This window comes from Scyliorhinus torazame, chromosome 2 (genome assembly GCF_047496885.1).
Source record: "Scyliorhinus torazame isolate Kashiwa2021f chromosome 2, sScyTor2.1, whole genome shotgun sequence".
In the NCBI taxonomy this organism is placed as follows: Eukaryota; Metazoa; Chordata; class Chondrichthyes; order Carcharhiniformes; family Scyliorhinidae; genus Scyliorhinus; species Scyliorhinus torazame.
The window spans coordinates 387922967-387946411 of NC_092708.1; the positions used below are offsets into that span (position 1 = coordinate 387922967).

Genomic DNA, 23445 nt, shown 5'->3' on the forward strand with positions numbered 1-23445 from the left:
ACGGGGCCTAGTTTAGCGGTTCATCTGAAATGCAATACGTCCGACAGAACAGCACTGTGATCATCAGCTTAGATTTTTCTACTCAAATCTTCGGAATGGAAATTGAACCCAGGACCTTTTGACCCATGGCGAGTGTAACCCACTGAACCAAAATATACATAAAAAGCTCCCCTGTTTATACATTGATGAACGCATATTAATTTCAAACTGCATGCCTACTGAATAATTAAATTCACAGAAATCCTTTGATGGTTGCAAATAGATTGAAGATCATAAAAGATAATTGAATTGAATCATTTGTTACCTCCAGCCTCGACTATTCCCAAAGCTTTCCTGGCCAACCTCCCATCTTCCACCCTCCACCTGCTGCTCATCCAGGGCTCTGCTGCCTGTGTCTTGATTTGCACCATGTTCCGTTATCCCCCGAATGCCCTTGCCCCTCTCCACCTCTGTAACCTCCTCCAGCCCCTGCCAGGGTTACAACTCTCCGTGATCCCCCAATTTTAGCTTCCTGGGTATCCAGGAATTTAATCACCACCACCGCTGGCTGTATTCAGCATCCTGGTACCTAAGCTCTGGAATTCCCTCCCTAAACCTCTCCAACATTCTCCCCTCAGTAAAGATGCTTCTTAAAAACTACCTCCAAACTTTTAAGTTCTGAAATCACTTTGTGGGGCCTGCTGTCAATTAGTTTTGATATTGCTCGCAAAGTGCCTTGCGAGGATTTAGTTCTTTTTCAATTTTTCCAATTAAGGTACGATTTAGCGCGGCCAATCCACCTAACCTGCTCGTCTGTGGGTTGTGGGACCCACGCAGTCACGGGGAGAATGTGCAAACTCCACATGGACGGTGACCCGGGGCCGCGATCGAACCCGGGTCCGAGGCAGCAGGTGCTAACCACTGCGCCACCGTGCCGCCCGGAGGGTTATTGTTTAAATAAGCTTTATGAATGCAGGTTGGTATTGATGCTCCTGTCTCTATAATTGGGCTATTAGGTTTCTTGGTGAAGGGAAGGTGTGCACACAATCCATCACGGTGGTGTCCACCCCACCAATGGCAGGCTCTTTCACAGGCAGCAGCTAGCTCTGGTGCAGGGCCTGGGAAACCTGCGCCAGTACTGGCTGGGGCTGTCTACGCTCAGCCCCACCCATCAGGACTTTGCGGAAAGACTTTGCTGCTTCAAATCCTGCAGAGAACGTTTTCTTGTAAAACCACCGGGGGGCGCCCCTGGACCATCTCTCGCTGGGTCAGTCTTTTTTCCCAGTCTTTGGCAATTTCAATCAAATCTAGCAGTAAAATAAAATGTATCACATTCTTAATTCTTAGTTATCTTGAGGTTTCAAAAAGGTATCCACAGGACACTCTGGGGTGCTGTTGTTGTTGATTTAGTCAGTCGTCGCGCACAGTACATACTAATACCAGGCTGGCAACTGCACTGCAGATACCCTGCAGCGCTAATCCACAAATGACAAAAGATTGCCGGTGTAGCTTTAGAGTCAGTGCTCTATATCAAACGCTCAGCTGTCACTATTTAAACTACGCCACTTAAATTGTCAACCTGCTGCAGGTCAAGTCTGCAGCCAACACAGTCACAATAACCGTCGAGTCCCTCAAACATATGCTGTCGCCTTCATCAATTTGCCACTCCATCCCCCAGCAACAGAAATACTGTTCTCTCTCTCCTCCTGTGCTGTGCATTCTTCATGTTTGAGCTGACGTGCGGAGCCTGCGGGCTGTTTTATCGAGGGTACTTTTTTTTTTTTTTTTAATTCATTCATTCACGAGGTGTGGGCTTCGCTGGCTAGGCCAGGATTTGATGCCCATGGCTAATTGCCCTTGAGGTGGTGGTGAGCGGCCTTCTTGAACCACTGCAGTCCATGTGGTGCAGGCACACCACAGTAACCCCACCTAACCTTTTTGGACACTAAGGGCAATTTACCATGGCCAATCCACCTAACCCACACATCTTTGGACTGTGGGAGGAAACCGGAACACCCGGAGGAAACCCACGCACACACGGGGAGAAGGTGCAGACTCCACAGACAGTGACCCAAGCCGGGAGTCGAACCTGGGACCCTGGAGCTGTGAAGCAACTGTGCTAACCACTGTGCTACCGTGCTGCCCAGTTTCGTCCTTCCAATTCCTCAAGGCGGCGAAGTTACATTTACATCGCACACCAGGATTTCCCAAAGCACATTACAAGTGGAGTCACTGCTGAACTTGAGGAAATGCTCCAGTTAATTGGCAAGCGGTAATCTCACACAACTAGCGATGTGACAATGACCAGAAAGCCGATTTTAGTGTTGTTAATGGAGGGATAAATATTGACCAGGACACCAGGAAAAACTCTCCTACTGCTCTTCAAAATAGTGTGGCGGCATCTTTAACATTCACCCGAAAGGGCAGGTGAGGCCTCAGGTTAACATCTTACTTGCGAGACGGCACCTTTGATGCTGCAGCTTTTCCTCAGCACTTCACTGAGTGCGCCAGCCTAGATTTAACACTCTAGTCGCTGGAGTTGAACCCAGACCCTTTTGACGCAAGAGACGAGTGTCCTCAGAGACTACCCACCGAGCAAAGGCTGACATTGAGTTAAGTTCAGTTCAGGGCCCTTATGTCTTGCTGCAAAAATAACTCACCCCTCAGTATAAAGGGTGGGTGGGATTTTAATATAATAATCTTTATTTATTGTCACAAGTAGACTTGCGCCTGCGCGGGTGCACTGAGGGAGAATTCAGAATGTCCAATTCACCTAACAAGCACGTCTTTCGGGACTCGTGGGAGGAAACCGGAGCACCCGGAGGAAACCCACACAGACACGGGGAGAACGTGCAGACTCCACACAGACAGTGACCCAAGCCGGGAATCGAACCCGGGTCCCTGCCGCTGTGAAGCAACAGTGCTAACCACTGTGTTACCGTGCTGCCCAAGGGGGTTGCACCCACCATGGCATTTACAGAGCAGGTTATAAGCACACGAAGGCTGATCTGGCGACTATTTTCATATCTATTTTGTATATATTATGTATACATAGACATATAATATAGAGAGCTTGTGACGCAATTAAGCACAGGAGAAGATGTAAGATTAGCAAAAGAGCGCCGACTTGAGAGTTTGACCAGAAAAATCGGACTAAACCAGCCATGCTCGAGATCAACGTCTTATGCCAGTCCTCACCAGCAGGGGCTGGTTTAGCACAGGGCTAAATCGCTGGCTTTGAAAGCAGACCAAGGCAGGCCAGCAGCACGATTCAATTCCCGTACCAGCCTCCCCGAACAGGCGCCGGAATGTGGCGCTAAGGGCTTTTAAGACAATAAGCAATTTTCATTTTCACCTTGGGTATCAATTTTTATACTTTTCTGTCTCCTCATTGAAGACACAGTTTCCCAACCAAGTCCAGTTCCACAAAGGTGGAGAGACTGGATGATGAGTGATGGCACTTTTCCCCCACATGGGGGGGCAGTGTTGAGGCTGCTCCGGTCTCCACACCCACATTTCAGAGTGGACGGGCAGCCAACGGGGAACGGGATTCATGACTGATTGATCTCTCCTCTTGATCCTGGGATAACAATGGCCAATCGTCAAGAAGCCCCCACGGAGATAAGCAAGCACTGCAAAGGTCAGGGATCATTCAGTCTCACTGTCTGACTAAGTAGAGAGGTGCATTTACCAACGGAATTATCAGATGAGGTTAACCTCACTATTTAATGCCAGACTGTTAATGAACACATGAAGCAGGTGAGGAAGGGCTGCCCTTACCTGTGCCTTGGTTATCAGGTCAGCAACACTCTCAGGCTTGAAGAAGGTGAAGTCAATGAGGGCCTGGAAGAGGGCAATGGCCTTTTCCGAATGGCCAGTCTGACGCAAGAAATGACACTGCTGCAGGAAAATCGCTGGCAGAACGAGCACAGAGGTTGATTTTGTTAAAACTGAATCCAGCAAAACAGTGAGCAACAAGTTTTCAAAATATTAAAAATCTGAACAACTTGCTTTTGTACAATTGCCTCCCACACAGAAATGGAGTTAAGGACATTTGGCAATGGCTGAGGAGGGCGGCGAGGAGGGAGGAGGGCGGCGAGGAGGGCGGCGAGGAGGGAGGAGGGCGGCGGCGAGGAGGGAGGGCAGTGAGGAGGGCGGCGAGGAGGACGGCGAGGAGGGAGGAGGGCGGCGAGGAGGGCGGCGGCGAGGAGGGAGGGCAGTGAGGAGGGCGGCGAGGAGGGAGGGCGAGGAGGGAGGAGGGCAGTGAGGAGGGAGGCGAGGAGGACGGCGAGGAGGGAGGAGGGCGGCGAGGAGGGCGGCGTGGGGAGGGCGGCGTGGGGAGGGCGGCGTGGGGAGGGCGGCGCGGGGAGGGCGGCGCGGGGAGGGCGGCGCGGGGAGGGCGGCGCGGGGAGGGCGGCGCGGGGAGGGCGGCGCGGGGAGGGCGGCGCGGGGAGGGCGGCGCGGGGAGGGCGGCGCGGGGAGGGCGGCGCGGGGAGGGCGGCGCGGGGAGGGCGGCGCGGGGAGGGCGGCGCGGGGAGGGCGGCGCGGGGAGGGCGGCGCGGGGAGGGCGGCGCGGGGAGGGCGGCGCGGGGAGGGCGGCGCGGGGAGGGCGGAGGGGAGGGCGGGGAGGGCGGAGGGGAGGGCGGAGGGGAGGGCGGAGGGGGAGGGCGGAGGGGAGGGCGGAGGGGAGGGCGGAGGGGGAGGGCGGAGGGGAGGGCGGAGGGGAGGGCGGAGGGGAGGGCGGAGGGGAGGGCGGAGGGGAGGGCGGAGGGGAGGGCGGAGGGGAGGGCGGAGGGGAGGGCGGCGGGGAGGGCGGCGGGAGGGCGGCGGGGAGGGCGGCGGGGAGGGCGGCGAGGAGGGCGGCGAGGAGGGCGGCGAGGAGGGCGGCGAGGAGGGCGGCGAGGAGGGCGGCGAGGAGGGCGGCGAGGAGGGCGGCGAGGAGGGCGGCGAGGAGGGCGGCGAGGAGGGCGGGCGAGGGAGGGCGGCGAGGAGGGCGGCGAGGAGGGCGGCGAGGAGGAGGGCGGCGAGGAGGGCGGCGAGGAGGGCGGCGAGGAGGGCGGCGAGGAGGGCGGCGAGGAGGGCGGCGAGGAGGGCGGCGAGGAGGGCGGCGAGGAGGGCGGCGAGGAGGGCGGCGAGGAGGGCGGGGAGGAGGGCGGGGAGGAGGGCGGGGAGGAGGGCGGGGAGGAGGGCGGGGAGGAGGGCGGGGAGGAGGGCGGGGAGGAGAATGGCGAGGAGGGCGGCGAGGAGGGCGGAGAGGAGGGCGGAGAGGAGGGCGGGGAGGAGGGCGGGGAGGAGGGCGGGGAGGAGAATGGCGAGGAGGGCGGCGAGGAGGGCGGAGAGGAGGGCGGAGAGGAGGGCGGGGAGGAGGGCGGGGAGGAGGGCGGGGAGGACGGCGGCGAGGAGGGCGGGGAGGAGAATGGCGAGGAGGGCGGCGAGGAGGGCGGGGAGGAGGGCGGCGAGGAGGGCGGCGAGGAGGGCGGCGAGGAGGGCGGCGAGGAGGGCGGCGAGGAGGGCGGCGAGGAGGGCGGGGAGGAGGGCGGGGAGGAGGGCGGGGAGGAGGGCGGGGAGGAGGGCGGGGAGGAGGGCGGGGAGGAGGGCGGGGAGGAGAATGGCGAGGAGGGCGGCGAGGAGGGCGGAGAGGAGGGCGGAGAGGAGGGCGGGGAGGAGGGCGGGGAGGAGGGCGGGGAGGAGGGCGGGGAGGAGGGCGGGGAGGAGAATGGCGAGGAGGGCGGCGAGGAGGGCGGAGAGGAGGGCGGAGAGGAGGGCGGGGAGGAGGGCGGGGAGGAGGGCGGGGAGGAGGGCGGGGAGGAGGGCGGGGAGGAGGGCGGGGAGGAGAATGGCGAGGAGGGCGGCGAGGAGGGCGGGGAGGAGGGCGGCGAGGAGGGCGGCGAGGAGGGCGGCGAGGAGGGCGGCGAGGAGGGCGGCGAGGAGGGCGGCGAGGAGGGCGGCGAGGAGGGCGGCGAGGAGGGCGGCGAGGAGGGCGGCGAGGAGGGCGGCGAGGAGGGCGGCGAGGAGGGCGGCGAGGAGGGCGGCGAGGAGGGCGGCGAGGAGGGCGGCGAGGAGGGCGGCGAGGAGGGCGGCGAGGAGGGCGGCGAGGAGGGGCGGCGAGGAGGGCGGCGAGGAGGGCGGCGAGGAGGGCGGCGAGGAGGGCGGCGAGGAGGGCGGCGAGGAGGGCGGCGAGGAGGGCGGCGAGGAGGGCGGCGAGTGGTAGATGGGAAATTACGAGCAGAAATTGGGGAGAGAGTCATGGAGGCAGAGGTTAAGCTACTAAAAAAGGCTCTCCCCCACTCTGTAATCTCCACAAGCCCTGCAACCCTCCAAAGTAATCGGCACTCATCGGATTCTGGTCTCTTACACATCCAAAATTTCCTCCCCTCCATCATTGGTGGCCGAGAGAGAGAGAGAGAGAGAGAGAGAGAAAAGAGGCGAGAGAGAGAGAGAGGGGGAGCGAGAGTGGCGGAGAGAGAGAGAGAGAGAGCGGGCGAGAGAGAGAGCGGGCGAGAGAGAGAGCGGGCGAGAGAGAGAGCGGGCGAGAGAGAGAGCGGGCGAGAGAGAGAGCGGGCGAGAGAGAGAGCGGGCGAGAGAGAGAGCGGGCGAGAGAGAGAGCGGGCGAGAGAGAGAGCGGGCGAGAGAGAGAGTGGGGGGGGGCGAGAGAAAGAGAGAGAGAGGGGGCGAGAGAAAGAGAGAGAGGGGGCGAGAGAGAGAGAGTGGGCGAGAGAAAGAGAGAGCGGGCGAGAGAGAGAGAGAGCGGGCGAGAGAGAGAGAGAGAGCGGGCGAGAGAGAGAGAGAGCGGGCGAGAGAGAGAGAGAGCGGGCGAGAGAGAGAGAGAGCGGGCGAGAGAGAGAGAGAGCGGGCGAGAGAGAGAGAGCGGGCGAGAGAGAGAGAGAGCGGGCGAGAGAGAGAGAGCGGGCGAGAGAGAGCGGGCAAGAGAGAGAGAGAGAGGGAGCGGGCGAGAGAGGGAGCGGGCGAGAGAGGGAGCGGGCGAGAGAGGGAGCGGGCGAGAGAGGGAGCGGGGCGAGAGAGGGAGCGGGCGAGAGAGGGAGCGGGCGAGAGAGGGAGCGGGCGAGAGAGGGAGCGGGCGAGAGAGGGAGCGGGCGAGAGAGGGAGCGGGCGAGAGGGGGAGCGGGCGAGAGGGGGAGCGGGCGAGAGGGGGAGCGGGCGAGAGGGGGAGCGGGCGAGAGGGGGAGCGGGCGAGAGGGGGAGCGGGCGAGAGGGGGAGCGGGCGAGAGGGGGAGCGGGCGAGAGGGGGAGCGGGCGAGAGGGGGAGCGGGCGAGAGGGGGAGCGGGCGAGAGGGGGAGCGGGCGAGAGGGGGAGCGGCGAGAGGGGGGAGCGGGCGAGAGGGGGAGCGGGCGAGAGGGGGAGCGGGCGAGAGGGGGAGCGGGCGAGAGGGGGAGCGGGCGAGAGGGGGAGCGGGCGAGAGGGGGAGCGGGCGAGAGGGGGAGCGGGCGAGAGGGGGAGCGGGCGAGAGGGGGAGCGGGCGAGAGGGGGAGCGGGCGAGAGGGGGAGCGGGCGAGAGGGGGAGCGGGCGAGAGGGGGAGCGGGCGAGAGGGGGAGCGGGCGAGAGGGGGAGCGGGCGAGAGGGGGAGCGGGCGAGAGGGGGAGCGGGCGAGAGGGGGAGCGGGCGAGAGGGGGAGCGGGCGAGAGGGGGAGCGGGCGAGAGGGGGAGCGGGCGAGAGGGGGAGCGGGCGAGAGAGGGGGAGCGGGGCGAGAGAGGGAGCGGGCGAGAGAGGGAGCGGGCGAGAGAGGGAGCGGGCGAGAGAGGGAGCGGGCGAGAGAGGGAGCGGGCGAGAGAGGGAGCGGGCGAGAGAGGGAGCGGGCGAGAGAGGGAGCGGGCGAGAGAGGGAGCGGGCGAGAGAGGGAGCGGGCGAGAGAGGGAGCGGGCGAGAGAGGGAGCGGGCGAGAGAGGGAGCGGGCGAGAGAGGGAGCGGGCGAGAGAGGGAGCGGGCGAGAGAGGGAGCGGGCGAGAGAGGGAGCGGGCGAGAGAGGGAGCGGGCGAGAGAGGGAGCGGGCGAGAGAGGGAGCGGGCGAGAGAGGGAGCGGGCGAGAGAGGGAGCGGGCGAGAGAGGGAGCGGGCGAGAGAGGGAGCGGGCGAGAGAGGGAGCGGGCGAGAGAGGGAGCGGGCGAGAGAGGGAGCGGGCGAGAGAGGGAGCGGGCGAGAGAGGGAGCGGGCGAGAGAGGGAGCGGGCGAGAGAGGGAGCGGGCGAGAGGGGGAGCGGGCGAGAGGGGGAGCGGGCGAGAGGGGGAGCGGGCGAGAGGGGGAGGCGGGCGAGAGGGGGAGCGGGCGAGAGGGGGAGCGGGCGAGAGGGGGAGCGGGCGAGAGGGGGAGCGGGCGAGAGGGGGAGCGGGCGAGAGAGGGAGCGGGCGAGAGAGGGAGCGGGCGAGAGAGGGAGCGGGCGAGAGAGGGAGCGGGCGAGAGAGGGAGCGGGCGAGAGAGGGAGCGGGCGAGAGAGGGAGCGGGCGAGAGAGGGAGCGGGCGAGAGAGGGAGCGGGCGAGAGAGGGAGCGGGCGAGAGAGGGAGCGGGCGAGAGAGGGAGCGGGCGAGAGAGGGAGCGGGCGAGAGAGGGAGCGGGCGAGAGAGGGAGCGGGCGAGAGAGGGAGCGGGCGAGAGAGGGAGCGGGCGAGAGAGGGAGCGGGCGAGAGAGGGAGCGGGCGAGAGAGGGAGCGGGCGAGAGAGGGAGCGGGCGAGAGAGGGAGCGGGCGAGAGAGGGAGCGGGCGAGAGAGGGAGCGGGCGAGAGAGGGAGCGGGCGAGAGAGGGAGCGGGCGAGAGAGGGAGCGGGCGAGAGAGGGAGCGGGCGAGAGAGGAGCGGGCGAGAGAGGGAGCGGGCGGAGAGAGGGAGCGGGCGAGAGAGGGAGCGGGCGAGAGAGGGAGCGGGCGAGAGAGGGAGCGGGCGAGAGAGGGAGCGGGCGAGAGAGGGAGCGGGCGAGAGAGGGAGCGGGCGAGAGAGGGAGCGGGCGAGAGAGGGAGCGGGCGAGAGAGGGAGCGGGCGAGAGAGGGAGCGGGCGAGAGAGGGAGCGGGCGAGAGAGGGAGCGGGCGAGAGAGGGAGCGGGCGAGAGAGGGAGCGGGCGAGAGAGGGAGCGGGCGAGAGAGGGAGCGGGCGAGAGAGGGAGCGGGCGAGAGAGGGAGCGGGCGAGAGAGGGAGCGGGCGAGAGAGGGAGCGGGCGAGAGAGGGAGCGGGCGAGAGAGGGAGCGGGCGAGAGAGGGAGCGGGCGAGAGAGGGAGCGGGCGAGAGAGGGAGCGGGCGAGAGAGGGAGCGGGCGAGAGAGGGAGCGGGCGAGAGAGGGAGCGGGCGAGAGAGGGAGCGGGCGAGAGAGGGAGCGGGCGAGAGAGGGAGCGGGCGAGAGAGGGAGCGGGCGAGAGAGGGAGCGGGCGAGAGAGGGAGCGGGCGAGAGAGGGAGCGGGCGAGAGAGGGAGCGGGCGAGAGAGGGAGCGGGCGAGAGAGGGAGCGGGCGAGAGAGGGAGCGGGCGAGAGAGGGAGCGGGCGAGAGAGGGAGCGGGCGAGAGAGGGAGCGGGCGAGAGAGGGAGCGGGCGAGAGAGGGAGCGGGCGAGAGAGGGAGCGGGCGAGAGAGGGAGCGGGCGAGAGAGGGGAGCGGGCGAGAGGGGAGCGGGCGAGAGGGGGAGCGGGCGAGAGGGGGAGCGGGCGAGAGGGGAGCGGGGAGAGGGGAGCGGGCGAGAGGGGGAGCGGGCGAGAGGGGGAGCGGGCGAGAGGGGGAGCGGGCGAGAGGGGGAGCGGGCGAGAGGGGGAGCGGGCGAGAGGGGGAGCGGGCGAGAGGGGGAGCGGGCGAGAGGGGGAGCGGGCGAGAGGGGGAGCGGGCGAGAGGGGGAGCGGGCGAGAGGGGGAGCGGGCGAGAGGGGGAGCGGGCGAGAGGGGGAGCGGGCGAGAGGGGGAGCGGGCGAGAGAGGGAGCGGGCGAGAGAGGGAGCGGGCGAGAGAGGGAGCGGGCGAGAGAGGGAGCGGGCGAGAGAGGGAGCGGGCGAGAGAGGGAGCGGGCGAGAGAGGGAGCGGGCGAGAGAGGGAGCGGGCGAGAGAGGGAGCGGGCGAGAGAGGGAGCGGGCGAGAGGGGGAGCGGGCGAGAGGGGGAGCGGGCGAGAGGGGGAGCGGGCGAGAGGGGGAGCGGGCGAGAGGGGGAGCGGGCGAGAGGGGGAGCGGGCGAGAGGGGGAGCGGGCGAGAGAGGGAGCGGGCGAGAGAGGGAGCGGGCGAGAGAGGGAGCGGGCGAGAGAGGGAGCGGGCGAGAGAGGGAGCGGGCGAGAGAGGGAGCGGGCGAGAGAGGGAGCGGGCGAGAGAGGGAGCGGGCGAGAGAGAGAGCGGGCGGGAGAGAGAGCGGGCGAGAGAGAGAGCGGGGCGAGAGAGAGAGAGCGGGCGAGAGAGAGAGCGGGCGAGAGAGAGAGCGGGCGAGAGAGAGAGCGGGCGAGAGAGAGAGCGGGCGAGAGAGAGAGCGGGCGAGAGAGAGAGCGGGCGAGAGAGAGAGCGGGCGAGAGAGAGAGCGGGGCGAGAGAGAGAGCGGGCGAGAGAGAGAGCGGGCGAGAGAGAGAGCGGGCGAGAGAGAGAGCGGGGCGAGAGAGAGCGGTGGCGAGAGAGAGCGGTGGCGAGAGGGAGTGGTGGCGAGAGGGCGAGAGAGGAACGGGGCGAGAGAGAGAGTGGGCCAGAGAGCGCGGTGGCAAGAGGGCGAGAGAGGAACGGGGCGAGAGAGAGTGGGCGAGAGAGCATGGTGGCGAGAGGGCAAGAGAGGAACGGGGCGAGAGAGAGTGGGCGAGAGAGCATGGTGGCGAGAGGGCAAGAGAGGAACGGGGCAAGAGAGAAAGGGTAAGAGAGAGACGCTATTTCTGCAGGTTGGAGTGTATGGGACTATGGAGTCTCGTCTAAAAATTAATGCCAGAACCTTCAGGAGTAAACACTTCTGCACACAAAGGGTGACAGAAGATTGAGTCTCGTTACAACAAAGGCAATTGATGCCATTGATACTTCGTCAGTTGCGAATTTTAAATCTGAGTTTGATAGATTTTTGTCATCAAAAGTTATTAAAGAATAAGAGGAACGGTGAAGTTAGGTCACAATTCAGCCCTGATCTCAGCGATTGTCAGGACAGGGTGGAGGGCTCAAAGAATGGTCTTGTTTTGTTAAACTGGGGCCCTGTCTGCCCTCTCAGCTGAACGCAGAAGATTCGATGACACAGTTTCGAAGAGAAGCAGATGAGTTCCCCCTGGTATCCCAGATATAAATTTATCCCTCAACCAACACCACTCAATAAACAGATTATCGCATCATTATCACATTGCTACGTGCAAATTGGTTGCGGTGTTTCCTGCAACAGTGACGATACTAAAGAAAGTTCTTCTCTTTTCTCCTTGTGTTTCATCATAACTATGATACAAACACTTCGCTTCGATCTTCCTGATGTCTGTATTAATGACCTGGAAAGTGGTGTGTAGAGCACAGTTTCAAAATGTGCAATTGATACACAAACTTGGAAGCATTGTGAACCGCGAGAAGGATACTGTCGAACTTGAAAAGGACGTAGACAGGCTGGTGGAATGGACGGGAAAGTGGCAGCTGAAATGTAATGCATAGAAGTGTGAAGCAATTCATTTTGGTAGGAGGGTCAGGGAGTGAGAACATAAAATAAAGGGTGGAGAAAATGCTGGAAAATCTCAGCAAGTCTGGCAGCATCTGTGGGGGGGGAGAAAAGAGCGAACGTTTCGAGTCCGATGACTCTTTGTCAAAGTTGGACTCGAAACGTTAGCTCTTTGTCATCGGACTCGAAACGTTCGCTCTTTTCTCTCCCTGCAGATGCTGCCAGACCTGCTGAGATTTTCCAGCATTTTCTCTTTCGTTTCAGATTCCAGCATCCGCAGTAATTTGGTTCTATAAAATAAAGGGTACAATTCGAAATGGGGTGAAGGAACATATGCGTATGTGCAGAAGTCGTTGAAGGCGGCAGGACAGGTTGAGAGCACGACTGACAGCGTACAGCATCGTAAAGTAGACACAGAGTACAAATGCAACAACGCTGGTTTGGCCTTGGCTGGAGTAGTGCACCCAGTTCTGGGCACCACACTTTAGGAAACATGTGAAGACATTCTCGTGCAGAAAGGATTGACAAGAATGGTTCCAGGGACAAGGATCTACACAGAGCGACACAGGCAGATTGGAGAAGATGGGACTGTTTTCTTTGGAGGAGGAAGGTTGAGAGGAGATTTGATAGAGGAATTCAAAACCATGAAGGTTGTGGACAAGGGGGAAATTCCTCCAACTGGTAGAACCAGAGTTCACAGATTTATGGTAAAAGAAGCAATGGTGACCCGAGGAAAAACATTTTCTTACAGCGAGCGATTAGGAACTGGAGTTCACTGCCTGGGGGTTACAGAGGAGGCAGACTGAATGGAGGTACTTGAGAGGGAATGGAATTAATATCTAAAATGGAAGAATGTGTGTGTGAGACAATTAGGTACCTTCTCCTAAGGAGCTGGCACAGCCACAACAGGCTGAATGGCCTCCTGATGTGCTGTAATTTCTACAATTCTGTTATAAATGGAGCCAGGAGTGCACAATGTAACTCGAACACGGATTACTCAAGGTAAAACTCTGCCTTACCAAGCATGGCTTCCTCTGTGTCAGGCAATGCGGGATGGGATAGTAGCGTACCATCCAGAGCGGCTGCCAGAGTGCTCAGGCATTTGCCGTAGATGCTATTCACCTTGGATGTGGAGAAGGTGCTGAACTGGCTCTGACAGAACAGGAGGTACCGCTGCCACAAAGCGGTCTCGTTCGGGTGGAGAAAAACCACTTTTTTCCATTCGTTGACGAGGTTGGACGGTTCCCAAGATTCCTTGGCAAGTTCCAGCCTGGCTACTTTCAGCTCAGCGTTGTTGGGATTGCTTTCGATGGCTCGTTCCAAAATAGCCATCTTCTTCTCCAAGGTAACCCGGCGTGACATTTTCCTTTTGTCAGATTCCTCTGCGGTGGCCATGTATGGATTTGGGCCTTTCATTAATTCGTCCTAAAGGAAAGATGACCCATTAAAGAGAACGGTCAATGCTTGTGCAGGTGGCTCCTTCCGGTTTCCCAATGGCTATAAAGAAAGCATGTTTCCATTATTTGATCAATTAGCTCTTAGTTTGACCCGTGTCTGCGTGGGTTTTGCCCCCACAACCCAAAGATGTGCAGGCTAGGTGGATTGGTCACACTAAATTGCCCCTTAATTGAAAAAAATGAATTGGGTACACAAATTTTTTAATTTTTTTTTAAATTAGCTCTTAGTTTGTATCACAGAATTGTTACGGCGAAGAAAGAGGCCATTTGTCTGCACCAGCTCACCAAACGCGCATCGTGACTTCGAGCCATTCACCTGCCTTTTCCTGGTACCCCTGCAGAGAAATGATCATTCAATGCCCTCTTGACCGCCTCGATTGAACCTGCCTCCGCCATACTTCCAGACCGTGTATTCCAGACCCCAGCCTTTCGCTGTGTGAAAACGTTTTTTCTCGCATCACATTGCTTCTTTCGCCAATCACTTTAAATCTGTGCCCTCTCCCCCTTTTTACAAGCGGGAACAGTTCCTCCCTATCTACGCTGGCCATTCCCATCATGATTTTGAACATCTTCATCAAATCTCCTCTTAGCCTTCTTCTCTCCAAGGAGAACAGTCCCCTCCGCTCCAATCTAAAGTGCCAGGCAACAACAATCTTCAACAATAAAGAATTTAAACCATGCTCCCCTGACATTCGATGGTATTAGCATCGCTGAATACCCCACCTCTAATACCCTGGAGGCTACCATTTACCAGAAACTTAGCTGGACCAGCTATATAAGTACTGTGCCGACAGGAACAGGTCAGAGGCTGGCAATCCTGCAGCGATAACCCACTCCCCAAAATCTGTCCACCATCTACAAGTAAGAAGTCTCACAACACCAGGTTAAAACCCAACAGGTTTATTTGGAATCACTAGCTTGCGGGGCGCAGCTCCTTCATCAGGTGAGTGAAGAGGTAGGTTACACAAACACAGCATATATGGACAAAGCCAATGATGCAAGATGATACTCTGAATGAGAGTCTTTGCAGGTAATTAAGTCTTTACAAATCCAGACGGTGCAACTGGAGGGAGGGATAATCACAGGTTAAAGAGGTGTGTAAACAGGTTAAAGTATCATCTTGCATCACTGGTTTTGTCCATAGATGCTGGGTTTGTGTAACTTATCTCTTCACTCACCTGATGAAGGAGCTACGCTCCCAAAGCTTGTGATTCCAAATAAACCTGTTGGACTTTAACCTGGTGTTGTAAGACTTCTTACTGTGCCCACCCCAGTCCAACGGCAGCATCTCCACATCATGGCCGCCATCTACAAGGCATAAGCCAGGGGGGTGATGGAATACTCAACACTTGCCTGGATGAGTGTGGCTCTAACAACACTCAAGAAACTCAACACCACCCAGGACAAAGCAGCCCGCTTGAATCTCATCCCATCCATCGCCTTAAAAATTCACGCTCTAGCAGGAGAGGGCGGGACTGGGAGCACGGATTGAGGTGGAGGAGGTGGTAAAGGGGATTGGGAGCATGCAGGCGGGGAAGGCCCCGGGACCGGATGGGTTCCCGGTGGAATTTTATAGGAAATACATGGACCTACTGGCCCCGCTTTTGACGAGAACCTTTAATGAGGCCAGGGAAAGGGGGAAGTTGCCCCCGACTATGTCGGAGGCGACGATATCGTTACTCTTAAAGAAGGAAAAAGACCCGCTGCAGTGCGGGTCTTACAGGCCTATTTCCCTCCTGAACGTGGATGCTAAGCTCCTGGCCAAGGTGATGGCGACAAGGATAGAGGATTGTGTCCCGGGGGTGGTCCACGAGGATCAAACTGGGTTCGTTAAGGGGAGACAGCTGAACACGAATATACGGAGGCTGCTAGGGGGGATGATGATGCCCCCGCCGGAGGGGGAGGCGGAGATAGTGGTGGCGATGGACGCTGAGAAAGCATTTGACAGAGTGGAGTGGGACTACCTATGGGAAGTGTTGAAGAGATTTGGTTTTGGAGAGGGGTTTATTGGATGGGTACAGCTGCTATATAGGGCCCCGGTGGCAAGTGTGATCACGAACAGGCAGAGGTCCGACTACTTCCGTCTTTATAGAGGGACAAGACAGGGGTGTCCCCTGTCTCCGTTACTGTTTGCATTGGCAATTGAGCCGCTGGCCATAGCACTGAGGGGCTCTAGGAAGTGAAGGGGAGTACTCAGGGGAGGAGAAGAACACCAGGTATCATTGTATGCAGATGATCTATTGCTGTATGTTGCGGACCCAGTGGAGGGGATGCCTGAGATAATGTGGACACTCAGGGAGTTTGGGGAATTTTCAGGGTACAAATTGAATATGGGGAAGAGTGAGTTGTTTGTGGTGCATCCGGGGAGCAGAGCAGGGGAATAGATGATTTACCGCTGAGGAGGGTAACAAGAGATTTCCGGTACTTAGGGATCCAGATAGCCAGGAACTGGGGAACCCTACATAGGCTTATTTAACACGATTGGTGGAACAGATGGAGAAGGATTTTAAGAGATGGTGTCCCTGTCACTGGTGGGCAGGGTGCAGGCAGTCAAAATGGTAGTCCTCCCGAGATTTCTTTTTGTGTTCCAGTGCCTCCCGGTGATGGTTACGAGGGCTTTTTTCAAAAAAATTGAGAAGAGTGTTATGAGCTTTGTGTGGGCTAGGAAGACCCAGAGAGTGAGGAGGAGGTTTTTGCAGCGTAGCAGGGATAGGGGGGGAACTGGCACTGCCGAGCTTAAGTGATTATTATTGGGCCGCCAATATCTCAATGGTGTGTAAGTGGATGGGAGAAGGGGAGGGAGCGGCGTGGAAGAGACTGGAAATGGCGTCCTGTAAAGGAACCAGCCTACAAGCACTGGCGACGGCGCCGTTGCCGTTCTCCCCGAAGAAATACACCACAAGTCCAGTGGTGGTGGCAACGCTGAAAATTTGGGGGCAGTGGAGACGGCATAAGGGAATGACGGGTGCCTCGGTGCGGTCCCCGATAAGGAATAATCATAGGTTTGTCCCGGGGAGAATAGATGGGGGATTTAGAACACGGCAGAGAGCAGGGATTGTGCAACTGAGGGACGTTCCTAGACGGGACGTTTGCGAGTCTGGGAGCGCTGACGGAAAAATACGGGTTGCCCCAGGGGAATGCATTTCGGTATATGCAATTGAGGGCTTTTGTGAGGCAACAGGTGAGGGAATTTCCGCAGCTCCCGACGCAGGAGATTCAGGATAGAGTGATTTCGGGGACATGGGTGGGGGATGGTAGGGTGTCAGATATATACAGGGAAATGAGAGACGAGGGGGAGATTATGATGGATGAGCTGAAGGGAACATGGGAAGAAGAGCTGGGGGAAGAGATCGAAGAGGGGCTGTGGGCAGATGCCCTACGCAGGGTAAACTCTTCGACCTCGAGTGCCAGGCTTAGCCTGATACAATTCAAGGTCTTGCACAGGGCGCACATGACCGGAGCAAGGCTCAGTAAATTTTTTGGGGTAGAGGATAGGTGCGGGAGATGCGCGAGAAGCCCAGCGAACCACACCCACATGTTTTGGTCATGCTCGGCACTGCATGGGATCTGGGTGGGGGTGGCAAATGTGCTTTCGAAGGTGGTGGGGGTCCGGGTCGAGCCAAGCTGGGGGTTGGCTATATTCGGGGTTGCAGAAGAGCCGGGAGTGCAGGAGGCGAGAGGGGCTGATGTTTTGGCCTTTGCGTCCCTAGTAGCCCGGCGAAGGATATTGTTAATGTGGAAGGAAGCTAAACCCCCGGGCGTGGAGGCCTGGATAAACGACATGGCAGGGTTTAAAAAACTGGAACGGATAAAGTTTGCACGAAGAGGTTCGGCTCAAGGGTTCACCAGGCGGTGGCAACCGCCTCAGGGGTGTTTTTGTATGGATATTTTTACTTGGATATGTATATTGGCTTGTTTGACTTTATTATTTGGGAGAGTTAATATTTTGTTATGGCAGTTGCCATTTAGTTTATATATTATTTATTTATTTGTTAAAACGGTCACTATTATTTATATTGTTTTATTGTTGTAAAAAGGAAACATTTTTGTACTGTTTTGTTTGGCCGAAAACATTTTTTGAATAAAATATATTTCAAAAAAAAAAAAAAAAAATCACGCTCTCCACATCAGCACGGTGACAGCAGTGTGCGCCATTCAAGATGCACTGCAGCGACTCGCCAAGGCTCCTTTGACAATATCTTCCAAACCCGCGACCTCTACATCAGAAGGATAAGGGCAGCAGATGCGCGGGACACCATCCTGATGTGTAGCTATATCACCGTTCGTCCTGGGTCAAAATCTTGGAATTTCCATCTTAACGATACTGTGGGTGCACCGACACCACATGGACTGCAGTGGTTCAAGAAGGCCGCTCACCACCACTTTCTCACACCTGGGCAATAAACACTGATCTTACCATCAACACCCACATCCCGTAACTGAAGAGAAGAGTAATAACCAACAGCACTCGATCAAAGTCTTCCACCCGCAGCAAGGTAATAAATGTATAAAAAGGTACAAGTGGACAAAGTCCATGAGATTGGTTGATACTGACATCATTCAAAATCTAAATGTAATAACCTTCAGGTTTATCACAGAATCATTACAGTGCAGGAGGAGGCCACTCGCCCACTGCGTCTACACCGACCCTCTGAAAAAGCACCCTACCTAGGCACACGCATCCACCCTATCTGCATAACCCAGTAACCCCACCTATCCTTTTGGATACTGAGGGCATTTTAGAATGGCCAATCCACCTAACCTGCACATCTTTGGACTGTGGGAGGGAACCGGAGCACCCGGAGGAAACCCACGCAGACATGGGGAGAACGTGCAGACTCTACATAGACACTCAAGGCCGGAATTGAACCTGGGTTCCTGGCCCTGTGAGGTAGCAGTGCTAGCCACCATGCTGCCCATACCCCTATATATCCATGAACCCTTCAATATCTCAGCTCTCTGCATCAGTGAACGAGGTCTAAACAGCCCATTTTGCCTACATTTCCTTCTTTACTCTCCCACCTAATTTCACAAGCAGAGGACCTGCAGACGGTGTACCTTCGCCACAGCCGACATCTGTACAAAGTCATGACCAAGAAATAAAAGGTCTGTTTCAGCATGGGAGCAGCAAGTCCCAAAGAGAGCAGCAACTTTCACGTAACCAAGAACGCCCTTTCCCTTATGAACAAACATAGTTAGCAGAACGATGGGCCAATGAGCAGAATCTTAATTGTGTGCTCAGCTGGCATCGCCCTCACCCGCTTTGAGCAGGATGTTGCTACACAGTAATCAAGAGTGGGAATCTCTGCTGAGCAGAGTAGAAGACTGGCTAACTGACAGCAGAAGGCAGAGAATTGGGATAAATGGATCTTTTTCTGGTCTGCAAGATGTAACTCGAGTTCAGTCCTCAGGCTCCAACTATTGGCAATATATATTAATAACTTGGATAGAAGATACTGCAAGCAAGTTTGCAGGTGGCACTAAATTAGGTGAGATGGTAAGGTGCAATGAGGAAATAAGAAATCTGCAAATAGATTAGGCGAGGGGACCAAAATGTGGCCGGTGGAATTTAACATGGAAGTGTGAGATTATCCATTTTGGTCAGAAAAATGGAAAGGCAACTTATTCTCTAAATGGAGAGAAAGATCAGGGTGTCTCCTGCATGAATCGCAGAGAGCTAGCATGTAGGTACAGCAGGAACAAGGGAGGCAAGTGGAATTGTGGCTTTTATAACTAAAGGAATAAAGTACAAAAGTAGGGAAGTGTTGCTGCAACTGTACAAGGTATTGGTGAGACCGCAGCTGGGGTACTGTGTACAGTTCTGGTCCCCTTGTTGGAGGAGGGATTATCATAGAATTTACAGTGTAGAAGGAGGCCATTCAGCCCATCGAGACTGCACCAGCTCTTGGAAAGAGCACCCTACCCAAGGTCCACACCTCCACCCTATCCCCATAACCCAGTAACCCCACCCAACACTAAGGGCAATTTATCATGGCCAATCCACCTAACCTGCACAACTTTGGACTGTGGGAGGAAACCGGAGCACCCGGAGGAAACCCACGCAGACACGGGGAGGATGTGCAGACTCCGCACAGACAATGGCCCAAGCCAGGAATCGAACCTGGGACCCTGGAGCTGTGAAGCAATTGTGCTATCCACAATGCCACCGTGCTGCCCGCATTTGTAGTTGCATTGGAGGCAGTTCAGAGGACGTTCACTCGGTTGATTCCAGCGGTGAGAGGTTTGACTTATGAAGAGAGATTGAGCCATTTAGGCCTGTACTCTTTCGAGTTTAGAAGAATGAGAGGAGGTCTAATCGAGGTATATAAGATGATAAAAAGGTACTGGCGAAGTTAACGTAGAGCAGATTCTTCCTCTTCTGGGGCAGTCGATAAGAGGTCATAGTTTAAAGATAGGGGATAGCAGATTTAAAACGCAGATGAGGAGAAATTACTTCTCTCTAACAGTGGTGAATCTGGAGTTCACCCCAGAGTGGTGGATGCCGGAACAAGGAGTAAATTGGAGGAGATAGACAGCTCATTCATCAGTAAGGGGTTGAGGAGTTATGGAGATCTGGCTCCTAGGAAGGTGGAGTTGATGCCGAGAGGAGATCAGCCGTGGTCGTATTGAATGGCGGAGCAGACACGAGGGGCTGAATGGCGGAGCAGACTCGGGGGGGCTGAATTGCTGACTCATGCTCCTAGTTCTTATATGTTCTTATCTCATTTTGTGGAGATACAATCTCTTCTTTAGGTCAGAGATCACATGCCTTGACATGGACATAAACTTGGTCGCAAGGGACGGCATGCGGCGCAGTGGTTAGCACTGGGATGGCGGCGCCGAGGACCCGGGTTCGAATCCCGGCCCTGGGTCACTGTCCGTGTGGAGTTTGCACATTCTCCCCATGTCTGCGTGGGTTTCACCCTCACAACTCAAAGACGTGCAGGGTAGGTGGATTGGCCACACTAAATTGCCGCTTAATTGGAGAAAAAAATAATTGGGTACTCTAAATGTTTGGGGGAAAAATAAACTGTTCGCACAGCCACACCACCCCACCTGGCCAAACCCCGGAGTGCAGCCCTGCTACCGGCAGACAGTCACAGAGTCCCGGCGAGCGGCTCCACTGCCAGCAAACAGTCACATCACCGCGGCAGCAGCCACATCACCCCAGCAAGCAGCCCCACTGCCAGAAAACAGCCACACTTCCTGCTGAGCTACCCTGTTGCCAGCGAACATCCACGTCGTCCCTTCACTGGCGGGCGGCCCCAGTCCTACACTTCTTTCTATTCAAACTCATTTGTTCCCAGGATCTCAAAACTACAAAATTATTTCCCTCCTGCATTCTTTCACCATCGTATAATCTCAGTGGGCAGCACAGTAGCATAGTGGTTAGCACAGCTGGCACACAGCACCAGCGTCCCAGGTTCGATCACTGGCTTGGTTTTCACTGTCTATGCGGAGTCTGCACATTCTCCCCGTGTGCTCCGGTTTCCTCCCACAGTCCAAAAATGTGCAGGTTAGGTGGATTGGCCATGATAAATTGCCCTTAGTGTCCAAAAAGCTGAAGTGGGGTTACTGGGATACGGGGATAGGGTGGAGGTGTGGGCTTGGGTAGGGAGCTCTTTCCATGGGTTGGTGCAGACTCGATGGGCCGAATGGCCTCCTTCAGCACTTATAGTTCTATGATACAGTCAAAACTTCCCCAACAATGCAACTGGTCTAACTTTATTCCTAATGGTTTCAATGTGTTTTTTTAAAAATATAAATTTAGAGTACCCAATTCACTTTTTCCAATGAAGGGACAATTTAGTGTGGCCAATCCACCTACCCTGCACATCTTTGGGTTGTGGGGGTGATACCCACGCAAACACGAGGAGAATGTGCAAATTCCACACGGACAGTGACCCAGAGCGTGCGATCGAACCTGGGACCTCAGCGCTGTGAGGCAGCAGTGCTGCCTCAATGTGGGTTTTGCATCTTGGTTACGCACCTACATTTCTCAACAACAACAGTGGGGTTAGGAATGAAATAGGCACATCTCACTCTCTAACCCCACGTGAATTCAGCAATGTGAGACACGACCCAACTACCCACCTGAAAGCGAACAAACTCCATCCACGTTTGGACATTCCCGGGGTCTTCTCTCAACATTCTGTTGAACTTCTCCACTCTGGCCATCGTGGGCGAGTTGATCATGTCACTGCTGTCCAAGGATACCCGTGCTTCCTCTGTCTGCACCTCTTGGCCTTTTCCCTGCAGCCACAGTGTGGTGGATACATCGTAAATCCCGAGCGGATTGAACCAGCTGATGGTGCCTGAGGATTTACTGTCACGCTCTACCCAGTCTGGAACCCGTATGAAGGAGTTCGGACCAGGCACAGAAATATCCTCGTGCAAAACCTCTCCAGAGTGAACAGGAACAGCGTCAGTGCCCAGGAGTCGAAGGCTGGACTTGCTGTAATATCGATCATCTCTCTTCTTTGCCTTTTTCTTTGGCCGGGAGGAATCTTCCCAGATAATGTGCTGTGTTTTGGTGTTAAGGCCCAGACACGTATCCGTGCTCCTCTTATATCTGAAATATATATCACCACATTTAACCATCAATTGCTAATTACGCACAAAGCTAATGTAATCTAGTGTAAAGGACATTTTAAATAAAGCCCTTATTATCCACTCTCGATATTAATGCTACTGAATTGGTTGGATTCGAACAATTATGTTAATCTCAATGTGCTAGATGCAAAGGCTATGTAGAGTTTATGATATTTGGGAGCCTCAGGTATGGTAGGGGATTCTACCCTTTGATGGAATGTGGATATCTCTGGTAAGGCCTGCATTTATTGTCCATTCAGAACAACCTTTGAGAAGTGCGGCCTTCCCAGCATTGGTGGCAATGAATAGATCTGCTGTACCAAATCAGTTTGTGGCAGATTCCAAATTCTGTAGCCCCTCAGTTCAGCCATCGGAGGCATGCTCAGTGACACAGACAATCTTTAATAGCCATATTCGCCTCTCCTGAGGTGCGGATTCTGAATTTTCCAGGTGGAATCTTCCTATTCGCAACCTTGACAGTCCTACTTAACCACAAGATGAACCTCCGACCGCGTACCCACTCCAGCACTAAGTCTGCCTGCTTCTACCATCATAACATCATCAGGCTATGCCCCTGCCTCAGCACATCAGCTGCCGAAACCCTCGTATGCCCCTACGTCAACTCTGACCTGGACTATTTCTATCCGGCCTCACTTCTACGGCCCTGCAGAAATTTAAACTCACCCAAAACTCTTGTTACTTTAACTAGCACCAGTGTCATCCACCCCTCACCCCTGTGCTCACCACCCACACAGGCTCAGCTTGGCAATGTCTTGTCTTTAAAATCCTCCTCCACGTTTACAAAACCCTCCGTGGTCTTGTACCTCGTTACCTGTGCAACCTCCTCCAGCCCCACAACTCTGTGGGATCTCTGTGCTCCTCCGATTCTCACTTCTTACCTACCGCGATTTTACAGCACTCCACCACTGGAGGACATTCCTTCATCCGTCCCGGCCCCAAGCTTCTGAAATCCCTCCCTAAATCCCTTTGCTTCACTGACTCGGTCTCCTCCCCAAATAAATTATTTTTTTTGGTCAAGCTTTTGGTCACCAGTCGCGGAATCTTCTCAACGTGGCTCGGTTTCGAATCTCATTTCATTAGAGGCCTGTGAAGTTCCTTGAGACATTTTACAACATTAAATGTACATATATAATGGCAAGTTGCCATTGTTACAGCTCACAATGCCAGTCGTCAATCATCTATTCTTTGTCCTTCTAGTATTCTTTATCTGTGAGCTTCATCGGTGAACATGTCAGGTTACTCAAGGAATTGGGGGAGTGTTTGCCACTGCCATAACCACTCCCGTCCTCATCGAGCAGTGGTCACTGGTTAACGAGAGACACAGGAACTCTGGTGACCTTCTCTCCCCAGCCCAGGTGTTCAGGTGTCAACTGCACCATTGCCCAAGAACAATTACCTCAACGCAGGCAGCATTGGCCTTTGGATCGGGAATCAGAACCACATTCGGTTCATGTTCTCACAAACCTATTGGGCACTTAGATAACCTTAAGCAATGTCATGGGTGCTAGGTAACACCAGGTGAATAGGTTGAATCAGGGTACAGGATGATCGAGGGGCTCATAATACCAAGAGAAATATCCGGCACTGCTTGATTTTATGAGGAAATGTGGACCCAAAATGCAGGCCTAGGAGTAAAGAATGCTAATTTTTCAGGGGATCATTGAATCTTACAGCACAAAAAAAAAAGACCATTCTGCCCATCTACCCAGACACAGAAACATTTGTGACACAAGTCATGTGGCCTCTTGTGCCCAGGCTGCTGAAAAGAGTTATTCAGCCTAAACCCACCTTCCTGCCCTTGGCCCAGAGCCCTGTAGGTTA

At 56.3% G+C, this 23445-nt stretch overlaps 1 protein-coding gene across 1 annotated transcript in view; it reads right to left on the reverse strand.

The window, feature by feature from the left end:
• nrde2 (NRDE-2, necessary for RNA interference, domain containing) overlaps nt 1–23445 on the reverse strand; it is a 78035-nt gene that overhangs the window by 31514 nt on the left and 23076 nt on the right. Inside the window, exons 5-7 of the mRNA XM_072494013.1 lie at nt 21106–21583; nt 12574–12979; nt 3760–3893 (exon numbers count right to left, since the gene is read on the reverse strand). Coding sequence (XP_072350114.1) covers nt 3760–3893; nt 12574–12979; nt 21106–21583 — 1018 coding nt within the window. The remainder of the gene's footprint in view (nt 1–3759; nt 3894–12573; nt 12980–21105; nt 21584–23445) is intronic.